A 15000-nucleotide genomic window follows, 5' to 3' on the forward strand; every position below is an offset into this window, starting at 1 on the left:
ACATGATAGCTTACCACATCTTGAGGGAACTCCTATGGAAGACTTGTTGAGGTCTAGTCCCATTATTATGTCCTGCACTTCATGTATAAGGATTCCACGAAATACAAAACTATTTACATAGGACTGTTTAATGTAATTAGTGAGATTTTTGGCACTAGTCGGGAGGTTTTGAGAAAGATTATTACCAACGTTTACGAAATAAGTATTTAACTGATCGGCGATTTGTTTCAATAGATCGTCATACTTGTCCGAGAAAAGTTGAACTGATGCTCTTAATTCACTGAACTCTGTAGACATTGTCTCCAATTTAGAATGAAGCGGTTCAAGTTCCTTCTTTAGAAGGTCCTTTACCTGTCCAATTGTAGCCATAGTTATCTTAGCGCCGTAAGACGACAGAGCCCTCTCAAACGTGGCCGGACGTATATGCTAATCCCATATATGTTACGTTAAATATGTTACGTTAAATACGGTACTCCTTAAGATCGCTTTGTAAGCCGACGGAAAGTAAGCTTGAAATGAAGATTAAATACAACAGTCACAACAGTGTTTTGTTACCGTTTTGGGGTAAATTTTTCAAAATGCCGTTACTTTCGGGGGGGGGGGGGGGGGGGTTACTTTCGGGGTTTAATAGGAGGGCAAAAAATTATCGTTACTTTCGGGGGGACCGCTACTTTCGGAATTCTACGGTACTTAGATGTTAACTTAGCGAGGGGTGGTATTTTCGACTGCGTATCCGCGTATCCACTTCAAAATATACTTAGAAGTTTCCTTGGCGAAGGGTGGTATTTTCGACTGCGTATCCACGTATCCGCTTCAAAATATACTTAGAAGTTTCCTTGGCGAAGGATGGTATTTTCGACTGCGTATCCGCGTATCCGCGTATCCACTTCAAAATATACTTTAAAGTTTCCTTGGCGAGGGGTGCTATTTTCGACTGCGCATCCGCGTATCCGCGTATCCGCTTCAAAAAAATACTTAGAAGTTTACATGGCGAGGGGTGATATCTTCGCCTGCGTATCCGCGTATCCGCGTATCCACTTCAAAATATACTTAGAAGTTTCCTTGGCGAGGGGTGCTATTTTCGACTGCGTATCCGCGTATCCAGCCACTTCAGAGGTGCAGCTTCAAAATGGTAGGGTATTCTGCAGTTATTCCTCCTTTCCTTTAAAGGAACCCCTTGGCTGTCATTACAGAGTTATTTAATCGAATGACACGTAGGTATTCTTGAAAAATACAAAAACTACTCAAAATGAGACATGAGAGCACGCCTTCCTTTGCACTAGCATCCCGTTTTGTGAAATTTTTTGCGCGCACATGCAGAAAAGTCGAACCCAACTCTTTAGACGTTTTTATCTTTTTCTCCGTTCTTGTCTTTTGCTGCAGTTGCTGACCTCTGCTGGGCTTCTTTTCACTTGAAGAATTTTCGAGAACGCATCACCCAAACGGGAAAATCTTACCAAGGGATAAAGAGGGAAAGTTTCCTCCGAGTTTTTCACTCAAATTTCTTAGCGTGTCAGTGTATATTTCAAGCTCAATTAACCCTGTCTCTCTGATTTGGGTATCATTCGTACGATCTCTTCCTCTAGCAGATCTTTATTGTAGGTGTTCCTTTTTTCATGTACACACTCAGTAGATGGCTCAGGTTATTGCAATGCAAGGGTGACATGCGGGGGGTGAACCTCTTACCAAGGTCAACTTTTCTGCATATACTTGATTAACACCAGGCTACTCCCTGACAGGTAGAACAAAGTTTTCGTATGTTGAAAACCAAGTAGAATACGTGACACCCCCCAGGAAACAAGACTTGAAGGTAGAAACTCAAGATCTGTTTTCTTCGTACAGGCTTTTGTTTTTCGTTGACTCTTTTTAGTCGCGGATACGCGAAGCGTATAACCATCGAAAACAAAAGAAACTTACGGACAAATTCTAGATGATATTTGCAGAGCGGTTGGAAAGAAGCTGTCGAAAACAACAGCCAATTTTCAGAACGTGTAATCAACCCGTGCGCTCGTAAAATACGAAATTTAGGAACATAACTCGTACAGAGTTCGATGGGTAGTAAGGCCGTTAAATGCAAAACTCCACAAGAGCTGACCATGAAACCATTTAAGAAGTTTTAGTTTAAAACTAGCGACGATTTCAGTGCGACTTGCTGGATATTTCTTGGTGAAGAGTGGTTGACGAAATGAATCGTACTAAATCTCCTGGAAATTACAGGAAAACGTCCTCGCTAGTTTGATATTCCACAGTACATTTTTGGTCAAATCGTAACGAAATCGTAGATGAAATACCAGTTAAAATCGCATGACTGTACAAAGGAGACGCAATAAGAGAAGATTTAACAGGGAAGCTGCGTCATTGTCTTCATTTTGTCTCAATCCATGACATGCAGAGAATTTGACGAATACGGTTTATTTCCTTGATCCTGAAACATATGGATTCTGATACTTCGCAGGCATTTTCTTAATTCATCCTGCGTAAATATAAAGTATCTTTTGCAAGCGAACGAAAAGCTTACTTCAGTCCAGTCCAAACTCTTCGTCGAGAATAAGCGCTGCCAAAGGTTTGTTAAATAACGAATATTTTGCTTTTGGTGAATTATGGAAACGCTTAATTGTCCACAGCGGCTTCAGCTGACGCGTAAATAATACTAATTTTTCTTTGGTGGATATCGCCCGAGCAGTCCAGATTGTCATCTAAATCACAGGCTGTCATTCCCATAGAATTTAGCTCAATCACTTACTTGAAATGGAGAAATCACGATGATACTCGAGAAGCCTGTTCTTCGTCTCTTCTTTTTTTATTTCGAACTCCGCACATCATGACAAACATCTGAAAAATTAAGCTTTTCCCGAATTCTGTTGGCAAAACGGCCATGACATCTATACAGTTAAAGAGATGGCGCATTGACAATTCTTGTTCCCTTTTCAATGTAAAACCGAGAATCGATTCGCTCAGCTTCAACACACGATTCAAAACCTTCCACATCTTCCGCCGTTGTCCTTGTCACGCTAGAACGAACAAGAAACATTTTGGTCGAAAATTTGTCACCTGTCAATCATTGTGACTGTGCCGCACCAATCAGAAGCCCCCGTTCGTGGGCGAACGGGTTTTTCAAAAATAGGGGGCGTTTTCCATTTACCAAGAAATTCCGGAAATTCCGGTTGAGATGTAAATGGACACACGTTTTTGGTTCGTTCCACTGGAAAATTTCCGGAATAAACGGAACTTCTGAAAAGGTAGTCCTGTTTTTCCCTTGGAAACTTTCCGATGGAAATGTGTGTTCCATTTACAACTTTTGAAAGGTCTTACCACTTCCAGGCTATTCACGGCCACATTTTTAAATTTTGGCGCGTAAAATCGCAATCACTGGGCGGCGAACGGACCTGAGTTAAATGGAACACGTTTTTCACCCGATGGAAATTTCCACCGAAATTTCCGGAAATTTTTTGTAAATGGAAAACGCCCAGGGGTTCTTCTTGCAAGCGTTCCCTCAGTCTCTTGCCCCAACTTTCGCGCGGCCAGTTTGCAGAAAATCGTTTCGAAGCTCTTCTGTCGAACAGGAACGCTTGCTACGCAGGCTTCGGTTTTCCTAAAAACAGCACTTTCGTTGAATCAATGTTTCTAACAAGAATTCAAATGATACAAGTATTTTTGTCTTTGTAGGGCCGGTTTTTTTTGCTCGCAATCCCCCAGCCTGCAATGGTTGATGTAGGAGTAGTGTGAAAATTTGGTAAACCTTCATTTTAAATCCTCTTTATTGTGTCCTATTTGGCAAATTCAATTTTATCCAGAGTTGCTTATCTGCTCCAGCCTGGATATCATTACCCTGAAAATTATCACAAGAAATAAATATCGTTGTTTATTCTTTCTTTTGGTGAACGAAATTCAGTTATGTTAATGAGACGAATTGCCGAAGTTATAAAAATTAAAATTATTACGAAATTATAGAAATTATATAATGACTGGAAATGTTGTCGTTCGCGATAAACCACTTTTTAGTGACTGATGTTGTCTACGCAAGTATTTTGAGACAGGCAGGTCGCCCTAAATGAAGCCTCACAAGTGCAAGTTTCGTATGACCGATGTTTTAAGGGACGAGTGTTACGACTTAATAATGGATAATCAATCATAGCATAACAATGAAAGAAATGGTATGACCAATTGTTTATTACAGGCTATGCATTCGAAACTGGTCTGACACAAAAAACACATGAACAGTGCTGCTTAACAAAATTCGCACACTTTTTGTTTCAGGTAACTTTATTTCTCTTTCCGAAGGATTTCAAACAAGTATAATGATTACATGTCCTTTTCCTCCGTTTTAGAACAATATCCACCGCAGTTTGAAAAAAGACCCAAACTTCAGTATAACGCTGAAGCAGGAAATGACATTCGTCTGCGATGTTTAGTAAAAGGAAATCCACCTCCAACCGTAGCATGGATAAAAGACCAAAAACTTGTTCAATTATCATCTCGAATAAGACTGAATTCGAGAGGCAATAGCACCTTAAAGATAAAGAAGACTCAGCCAGATGACGCAGGAAATTACACCTGCACTGCAACAAATGTTCTAGGCAAAATAAATGCAACTCTGGAACTGCATGTGCATAAAGGTAAGCTTTTGTACCTAGTAAAAGACCTGAAATTTTTCCTGTATAAACAAAAAGGGGAACTTGAAATTAAAATATGAAGACCGGAGCTACAAATAAAAGTCTTGATATGCCTTCTTCCTATTTTGCTTAAATACTTTCTGCTATGTTCCCCTAGCTTACAAAAATGTGTAGCAATACAAGTTAAAAACCATTTTCGTTTTCCTGAGTTTGAAGTGTTTCTCTAGGTCATTCAACATACCCCATCGGCTGAATTCCTACCTGGTAATCATCTTCTTTTCAAAACAGCCTGCACTCTAAATCGCAGATTTAAGAATAGGGAAGGATTAATAACATGCTTCGTTGTTTAACACGCAGACTGACGCAGAAAATTTTCTCCACTTTATTTTGTTATTTATTACATGTTTGATCGAGAAAGCGACTTTCTCTTTTTCAATGATGGATTTTCGAAAACTTGATGCCGAAGAGCATTTATATTGACTCAAACAGTCGAGGTCAGAAGAATGTGATCACTCACGTAATCAATTTGATTTCCTGTCAAAAAAAAAAATGCTGAATAAAAATAATCAGCTCTCCGACAATTCTTGATATAAGCTGAAGCTGCATAACTCCTGTGCGGTGCATGATACCTTCGCAATAAAGAGAAATATAAACTTGTAGATTTCTTCGACTGAGGTGGCCAAAGTATTCATCATCTTCTTGTGTTATCTTCTATAGGGACGTCAAGTCCTCCACCAACAACTCAAGTGCCGACCCCTCGCAAAAGTAGGTGGACAGTGATTTTATTGATAAACTAGACGCTCCGTGAGCGTACACTGGTTTGCCTGTGGTACGTGCAGCGTTCCAGGCGATTTTTCCAAGTCGGGGGTCATTAAGACCATTTAAGGGATCACCCAGAAGTCATACCAGCAGAGGCCCTTTGGCTCACACGTTCATACGACGAAACAGATCCTTTTTTGAGGTTAAAAACCTGGCTAACGGCCTATAAATTAATCATTTGCCAGAAAGAAGAAATTTCTGTCATCTTTAGAAAAAATAGACACGCATTGCTTACGTGTGGTAGTGAAGTAACACAGCGATTTATTCCATATTGTCAACTGAGCTGCGTGTTGTCTTCTAGGAGATTCAAGTTGTCTTTGCGTGATATGTAGCTCTAACAGTGCACGATATTGTCTTGGTATTGTATATCATTGTAGTGCCATGGTAGAAGTCTTGGGTAAATAGCCCTCTGAGAAGACATGTGGTTACTAGCAAAGTACTGAACCCAGATTGAAGAAAATAAAAGGGAATCAAGAAACATTGGCTTCTGGGCTGACATGTTGATCATTTTCAAGTTCCCTCACAACTTCTTTTCACCACAAGTTTAAGCGTGCACTCTGAGCATCTGACAGCTTTGTAATACAATAGTTCACTGAAGTTAACCCCGTCCGGCGGGGTTCGTATCTGGATGGGTGACCTAACAAATATACCCCTCCGTATAACAGAAGCATTGGACCGAAAATTCTCTTTTGACGCTAACAAATGCGAACTAAGCAAGGTACAGATTTTGCTAGGTTGCTTAATGCAAAACAAATGTTGATGCAAAAGTAAATAAATATTGATACACAGTTTTTAGGAAGAGCAGAAGGAAGTTTCCAGGACGGTCGATCGAGAATAAAATATTTTGCCATCAGCAATAAAATTTACGACATGAAAACAACATTAATTTTGAACCGCGGAAATAAAAAGTTACGATCAGCGGTATCATCAGTGGGAGAGTTTTGGTACGTTCAATCATGTTATCTTACTTTTGGCTGCACAAATAAATCGCAAAATCGAAAGTGACATCGAATTCAGCGGGCGCCGTGATCAAGTTACCGCGGCATGTTTACTCGCGAAACAGTGAAGCATCTGTGTCAAATGATGGCAAGATACCGGGTTTTTGTTTTTGTTAGTTTTCTTTTTCTTTCAAGTGTTATAAAGTTTGATAATAGATGTGCGAATTCAAGACAAAGATCACAATCGCCCAATCTTGAGGTTGACCATTGTATCTGCAAAGTCAAAAATTTAATCTCCAGACGAGGTTATTTATCACCAGGTAATTCCATCGTTTTGGAAATAGCAACCACTTTATTATTCACCAGCGTCACAATTTTTTGCCGATTTTGGCGCTCATTTTGTTGAAACGCAATCACGCTTCCAACAGACCTGTCTATTTTCGTGACTAATGCGCTACTTACAGTGCACTACAACAAAAATTCTCCCTTATCTTATTTCAAAACACGAGTGCAAATTTGTTAAGCTCGAAAATTACACAACATGACAAAATTTCACAAAACATGGAAATGTCGCAAAAATCTTTTCCAGCGAAAAATGTATTGAAACAAACAACATATTTGCTATTAAAGGCAAAAAACCCTTCCTATTTCAATTGCGTGCGTGCAAAGGAGACACACTCGGTTTCACAAAGCATATGCAATTAATTAAATTTCTGACAGTTCACATTAAACCCTTTTCGAAAGAAACTTGACCGTAAATAATAAAGGACAAAAGAGACAACAAGCTTTCATTCAAATAATTTTTTACTGTCACATTTCCAACTTTTTTTTTTACCTTTGCACAGTTGAGTACAAAATATATGTTACTTGCCAGACAACTTAGATGCGACTTCAGTAAACACTGTGAGACAGACAACAGAGATCACAGATCCACTTAAGGTGTTCGATTCCTTCTCTGTCTCTGTTTCAGTGTTGTACATAACACCACCTTGGCGAAACATTAGAAGTACAGCTTACTTTGATTTCGGCTCGACGGGCGAAAGATTGCTGTCGAAGTCCATTACTCGTCGCTTTTAAGATGCCAGATCGTTATGTTTCACCGCCTGTCTTGACGTTCCATTCTTGAGCTCCATATGGGTATATTTTGTTTAAAGATGTACTAAAACACCATGCGCGTGACAATGACTTCCGACGCCATTACAGGTTAAAAGTTAAGACGAGATTTTTTTGAACATCGAGCAATAAAGCGCGCCAGCGGTCAAAAATCCCATAAGAGCTTGCGCGCATCTTACTTTCGAAAAAAAAAATAAATAAATAAAAATTGCGAGCATACATGTATATAGGCAAGAGAAAGAATTGCCCAATGTTATTTCAGATCAGGACTTGTACCGTCGGCCATATTGTGTCGCGGTGGAAGAGCACATAGAAGTTGTGTTGAGTGCAAGCGATTAGCCAACCATTTTACACAGGTATTTCATTCAGTCACTTCGGAAAGATCTGTAAAGCTTTGAAAAACGTTTTGAAGCGGTGAATTTATCGTATTTAGTTTAACCTTCTTGCAAGGTTATAACCTGTACGCAAATTGTTCGAAAAGAACTGTCTGCTGCAAGATTTCGAGTTCTCCGACTCTGCTAAGAGATCCAGTCTAGAATTAGTGTGCCAAGACTTGCTTTTGGACTATCTTGAGATTGCAAACCTAGGATGAATTCTTATTATACTTCTATTAAAATAGTGTGAACAGTTCTTTCGTCATTGCCTTGTCTGTGATCGGTGGTCTGATATTCGAGTTAGAGGTAGTCAAGTTGATGTGGAAGCAGCTTCTGTCACTTGCGTTACGGTTCAGTGAGGTTTCCTACAGATCGTTATCGGACTGCTGTTGTCGTTACAGCTCGGTGTACTCTATCGCTAGACCTTGCAAAAGGTAATTTTGTCCTTTTTTTTTTTTTTTTTGAAAGGTATTGAGTATTCGTGGGTAGGTTCCTTTAGAGTTGATTTTCAGCTTATCTCCCGCACACTTCTTCCGTAAAAAGGTTCGTGAGACCCCCAGTGTTTAAGTGTTTCCTTTTCAGTTCCCCCTTGTGTTCAGCTTAGCTTCAATTGTCAACTTTCAATTTCGATTGTTGAGTTGAATTTATCATAAGATTTCCCACAAATGTTTCATTTTACAATTCACTAGAGTTAAGTCTAGCTTATATCAAAGTTAAAAAAAAGAGTTCTTGACGGTTTGATCTTTGTGAAGAATTGAAAAAAAAAAAAAAAAAGAAACTAGTCCCAGCTGAGCCTCAGAGATTGTAAACAATGTCTTCATCAGTACTTACTTGTAGTATATGTAAAAAAAACCTACAAGGAGGGAAGAATCTCATCCCATAAATGATGTTAAAGGGAAAAATGTCAAGCCTGTAGGAATACCACTATCCGCCTCAGATGTTCAGCGTCCAAATGCACAACTCCCCTGTACAAGCTAAAACATTTAAAGTCACTACCAAAGTCAGTAGATGATTTGTTTCCTGAAGCTGAGAAAACATTTTTGGAAAAAAGTTTGGCTGTGTCGCCCTCATAAGCAGTTTAAGGTGCTGTGGTGCATGTTATGTAAGGTTGCACGGGCTGTCACCCAGTGTAAACAAAAGTGTTCCACAACCCCTGTCTGCAAACAATTCTATTCAAAATCAAGTTGGTTGTGCCCCAGTGTCATATGAACGGACGTCAAAGCGAACTCAGCGGAGGATTTGAAACAAACTTTATAACTGCGCAAGGCAAAAAGTGGCTGAACTTAAAACAGAAGTTGAAAACATGGGTGCCTCAAATGAAGAGATCTGCCAGGATATTGTTGAAGGCCAATTTGATAGGGTAAACTTTCCTTCTTTTTACTCACATGGTAAAATTCTGCCATACATATTCTACCTTACTAGTTGGTTTTTCAGTTTATTTGGATTGATAATGAAAAGATAAACACAATTCAAGGATCTCCCAAGCCCGCGAAACTGACAACATGGCATGCTGTCATGCTTGTATAACAGGGTAAAAGTTACTACCGGTAACCCTACAAAATATAGTAAAGACCCACACATAAGAACCTAGAATTTTCGAGGTCAGGCTGAGCAGGTTCTAATATTTTAAGCTAACTTTTCATAATTCAGGCTGATTACATGTAGTTTCTTTATAGGTTCTTATTTCTCAGAGGAACAACAATAAATTTCTATATTAATATTTTTATTTTATAAGATATTTAGACAGTATTGCACTGTAGCTTTATGGAAAACATATTTCTAGAGAAAATCCAATAAAATGCCAATCAAAGAAAACATATACACAATAACAGGAGTTTTTTCGAGGGTGATTTTTTTGTAAAAGAACCTCTTTTTCTTTGCCAGCCTGAGCAGGCTGTTATATTTCTGGGTATTTTTAAAATGCCAAATTTCAGCCTGTACTAGGTTCTTAAATGTGAGTTTGTACTTTATGCATTATTCCCTAAAATAGAAAACTAATCCAGGGTATAAAGAGTACTCTTTTTGCGCTCTAATAATCAGATCTGAGTCAGTAATTATTACTGACGAATTCAATGTCAGGACATTTTTCCTTTACATTTGATAATAAAAAAATAAGATCACAATATTTTTCACCTCGATCAGTACTTTGCACGAATACTGGCTTTAGCATTGTTTTGGAAACATCATTGTAAACATGTGAACCTCACACTCTAGGAGGTGTTTCTTACTAGAAACAAGCCATTGTCTTCACTTCTTTCAAATTCCATTCAGGAAAAAGTGAATGCAAACATCATGGAGGGCTTAGCTCTCAGCTACTCCAGAGAGAGGCCTGGAAGTCCCAAACGGGTTGAACTGTTGAGCTGTGTGCCACAGCAATACACAAATAAGGAAATTAAGCAAATGTTCAGGTTTACTAACAGTCGAGGAGAGGAAGTATCATGCACAGACTACGAATTAACAAAAGCTAGACTTTATAGTAAGATGTATGGTCCAGGAGCAGCACTTCCGAAAATAAGATGCCAATATAGTCATAAACTTGCATCAGAAACCATTGCTTTTGTCTTAGAATTTATCCATAATCTAGACAGTGAAGAGTATTCATCTTACAAAAGTGGCCCCTGTGATGGAAAAAAAAAATCATGGATAAGTGAATTATTAGGAGGAGGAAATCAACCTGTTTTGTGGTTCAATTAAGCAAAACAAGTCTGCTTTTTATGATAGATATACATTGTAAACAGGAATGTGAACAACTGGAGATTAGACCTATACGCTTTAGTACATTTTTTTAAGGGTTTGTCTGCAGGAAATTTCAAAATAATGGCAGGGAAGGCAGGACTCTAATATTTGCACAAAACTTGGCGCGGAGTATTTCATCCAGGTAGATAAGCAGCTAACTCGTTTAGGTGAAATGCTGAGGAGCCAACGTAAACCAGACATAACTCCAGGATTAATGAGCAAAGCAAAGAAGTTAACGTTAGCAAATAATATATGACTGTTTCCGGTACAAGAAAATTCAGAACGAACATATTTTTGCTATAGAGGGTACATGTTCCAACACCATCTAACAGGAAATTTCAATAGCTTTGCTCTTTCCACACCCCAGCAGTCTAGCTTAAGTTTTTTGGCATCACCTTCACTTTTTTGAGCAATAAAAATTCTTGGAAATGATGTGAACTTTCCAAAAATAATGTACAAGGCAAGGAATGTTGCTGTCCAAATATGAAAAGTACAACCTTCAGGCTGAAGAACGCTCGCACGTGAAGGGACACGTGAAGGAAGCTCGAACGCAAGTGGTTTCGAATGTCAATTATGTAAACAAATCGAGGTGTTGTATTTTCAAACTAAAATTACGCAACTGGTTCAAAACAAAACCACTTTTATTTAGGTAGCACTGAAAAGCTTGCACTTTAACGTTCTGTATTGTAGTGACATGTGTCTGGTACACTATACAATGAACTTACAACAAAGCGGATAAACAGTGCTGCCATAAAGAATTCGTTAACCAATTATCTCTGCCACAAAGGAATCGCGGATGTTTGGAAAAGTTCATGACTTCAAAAGCATTTTACTATGCAAAGTGAAAGCACCAGAGGTGATGTTCAAAATAACAGTATGATCAGTAATCCAGTACTTACCAAATGGAAGCAGATCTCTGGCTGAAAGGGCGATGTTTAAAGTTGAGAAATGCACTACCCTGCAAGTTTGCGGCGAGATCAGACAACCGGTTCAAATACATTTAAAGCAAATAATGCTCAAATCAAGTGTAGAACATCTAGAAACTTTCAATTAAGACGTGCAATTCTTGGTACAACAAGATTTTTGCAGCGTAGCCTGACAAGAAAGAGGTAAGTAATATGGGTTTCGCACAACGGTGTATTTTATTTTCAATTCCCAAACGCATAAAAACTCAAGGATGTATATTCCGCTTACGCTGAAACAACTAACAAAATTACGGTTTCAACAGAACAGGTGAAGTCAAAACCTTCATTTTGAAATGTTGGCAGTTTCATAAAGTCCACAAATAGTCTACTTTGAGCTTTCTTTTTCTCAAGGGATAATTTCGCTCAAATTGTGAATTGGAAAACGCAAGTTAAGCTAGACCGGCTTAACGCTCGACCCTTACGCTAATTGTGCTTTAACACAGCCTTTCAAAGAGATTTCAGAGTTTTAAAGTATCACTTGTCATTGAAATAGCTTAGGTTATAGAAGTAAAACAATTACATACCTTTAATGAATTGACTTGGTAAACCGTCTCAAACCGTCAGAATCAGCCATAACTTCTGTGAAAAACGGCCGGCATTGTTCGCATCTCATGGCAAGTCTACCGAAGCAAATCTTCCATTCGCATCCTAGGGGTTTTTCTACCACAAAATGCTTCATATCCTTCCGACAAAGGTTAGAAATGAGCCAGGGAACAGGACTTTTTGTGAGTCTAAATGATTATAGCGGCCATCAAAATATTCCCTGGCGCGAAACACACGTGATTCCAACTAAAATTGACTGGCGGCAAAAGATTATTATCAATCGGCGACAAAATTAGTTGAGACAGTTGCCAACAGAGCACACTGGCAACTACACATTCTTTGTTGCAAAGGAAACTTGTCCAGAAAGTACGTTTCCGGGATACCCCTCCCTCCCCCACCCTAATCAATGTTGTACCGCTGTCGACAAGGCTCGTAGAAAACAGAAAAACACAACATTGTCCCGGGGGTGCGGGGGAGGGGGCCATTTGCGCCGCCGAGCTTGAAATCGACTCTAAAGAATAAGAGTGTCTCAACAATTTTGACGCCGATTGTCTGTATGAAAAAACTTTGCATGAAGTGTAATGACGACTTCTGATAAGCGTTTTTTTTGCATTAATATATGAAATATACACATTTCAATAGCGTTTATGCGTTGTCATGTCATATAGGAATCAGAACATATATATATCACCTTTTTCTTTATTACCGTGATGCAGCAGTCACTGGTATGGTTGCAGACATTTCAGTGTCGAACATGGTTTTCACACAGAAGATTTCTAACGAGATAAGGGCATGTATACGCTTGCCATCTATTTGCGAAGGGCGGAAAGTGAAAGATATTGTCAGGGAAAGTGATATCTCACGGGCTTCGATGTACCGCATGATAAAAAAAGAGAAATTTTAACGCAAGTAATCACTACCGAGAACGTCAATTACTACGGCCAAAATGTGGATGTCGAACGCGCAGCGAAGTTAACTTCACGTCACAAACGCTTATTATTGAGAGAAAGGACATCGTACTAAATAATGACAATTTCAAGACGATTTGTGCAGTGTTTTGGATTTGACATACCTTGAAATAAAGTGATACTTTCAGAACATTGCGTGACGTTTAGCATTCCCTTTTGAAATTCACCATACATAATTCCATTTCAACTTGTTACAAGGGATATGACCCATAAAAAAGAGGGAAATATAAATAGCAAAGACAGTTTATAACTCCTGGGACAAAAAAAGAGCAGCAAACAGTGCTGTACTCAGATTTTAGGAACTCCGCGGAGGAGTGGCCACGAGTAACCACGAGTAACCTCGAGTAACCATAATTAACAAGTAGAATAATTACATTATCTTTTTATAATAATCTTGTGGTTACTCGTGGTTACTCGTGGTTACTCATGGTAAATGAGAAAATATTGTTTCTTTACTCCCCAAAACATTCATTTTTTACCAAAACCAGCTCTGCAAAGCATCTGCGACAAGGTGGAAAGTCTTTTTGCACCGACGTAGCAATTTGAGCGTGGAACGTAAATGTGTTCCCCGGCTGTAACAGCCACCATGTCTGTTTCGCGTTCATCTGCGACACCACTTCGATCAACAAAATCGGCTTCTTCTGATCAATTGGAGTTAGAGGCATAACCCTTTAACAAATCCATACTTTAACGCCACTGACAAATAGCGTATTAAAGAAGGCAAAAGTGAACAGGTCCTTTGCACTTACGTCGCAATCCTCGCTTCGCACAGGACAACGCATTTTTCACACTCGAAAACGAGAATAATAAACTATCCGCAATTTTTTAGACCTGTAAAAAGTCTTTCACTCATGTGGTCATATTGACGGACAGACTGGACTATAGGTGCCCGTATAAAGGGTATAAAGGAAGTTTTCTGAAACAGACAATCGGCGACAAAATTAGTTGAGACAGTTGCCAACAGAGCACACTGGCAACTACACATTCATTGTTTGCAAGGGAAACTTGTCCAGAAAGTACGTTTCCGGGATACCCCTCCCTCCCCCACCCTAATCAATGTTGTACCGCTGTCTACAAGGCTCGTAGAAAACAGAAAAACACAACATTGTCCCGGGGGTGCGGGGGAGGGGGCCATTTGCGCCGCCGAGCTTGAAATCGACTCTAAAGAATAAGAGTGTCTCAACAATTTTGACGCCGATTGATGGTCTTTTTGGCCGCGCAATGCTCGAAGTTCAAAAAAATCTCGTCTTAAGGGCCCACTGACTTATTTTTTGGGGTGCGTTGCTAAGGATGTAATGGTCAAGTAATTTGAGAGAATTTGGCATTATTTTGGTCAGTTTCCAACTTTTGTAAACCAATGACCCTAAATATGACGTCATCATACCACGCCCATGGTCACGTGACCAATAAAAGAAAACTCTAAATTTCTCTCCGTGCTACGCAATTTGGGTATTTAATCGATGGTTTGATAATTTGTATTCGTTTTTGCATCCAGCCAAGCATGGTTTTCTTTTTATTTTGAAAAATGTTTTTTTTAAAGACATAAACGATAATGAAATACCCATAACTTTTTCAAAAAAGATGATTTTAAAAAATCAATACTTAGCTATATTCTGTATTTGGGGGTGAAACGTGCCATGTAAAAAAAAAATTAATTCAATTTAAAACCGCCGGAAATTTAGCATTTTTCTTAAACCGGAAGTCAGTTCGTTTACGCATGCGCAGTTGATCTGAGAACGAGCGCGAGGAAGGGCGAGGAGAAACCTTTGATGGAAACAACAGTTTGTGCGGTGACTTTTGCTTGTCAGTGGGTTTTCTTGTCAGCTCATGATATTATGACGTCAGCTACTGGAAGTCACATTTCACTTCCTTAGCAACGCGCGAAAAATCCGTCTGTGGGCCCTTAATCATTCTACTGTGTCCACCAGAGA

General features: G+C 39.1%; 1 protein-coding gene across 1 annotated transcript in view; it reads left to right on the plus strand.

The window, feature by feature from the left end:
* Positions 1-4306: 4306 nt before the first annotated feature.
* Positions 4307-15000, plus strand: part of LOC137972666 (fibroblast growth factor receptor-like 1) — a 22443-nt gene continuing 11749 nt past the window's right edge. Inside the window, exons 1-2 of the mRNA XM_068819396.1 lie at positions 4307-4616; positions 5331-5378. Coding sequence (XP_068675497.1) covers positions 4307-4616; positions 5331-5378 — 358 coding nt within the window. The remainder of the gene's footprint in view (positions 4617-5330; positions 5379-15000) is intronic.

Source organism: Montipora foliosa, chromosome 10 (genome assembly GCF_036669935.1).
Source record: "Montipora foliosa isolate CH-2021 chromosome 10, ASM3666993v2, whole genome shotgun sequence".
In the NCBI taxonomy this organism is placed as follows: Eukaryota; Metazoa; Cnidaria; class Anthozoa; order Scleractinia; family Acroporidae; genus Montipora; species Montipora foliosa.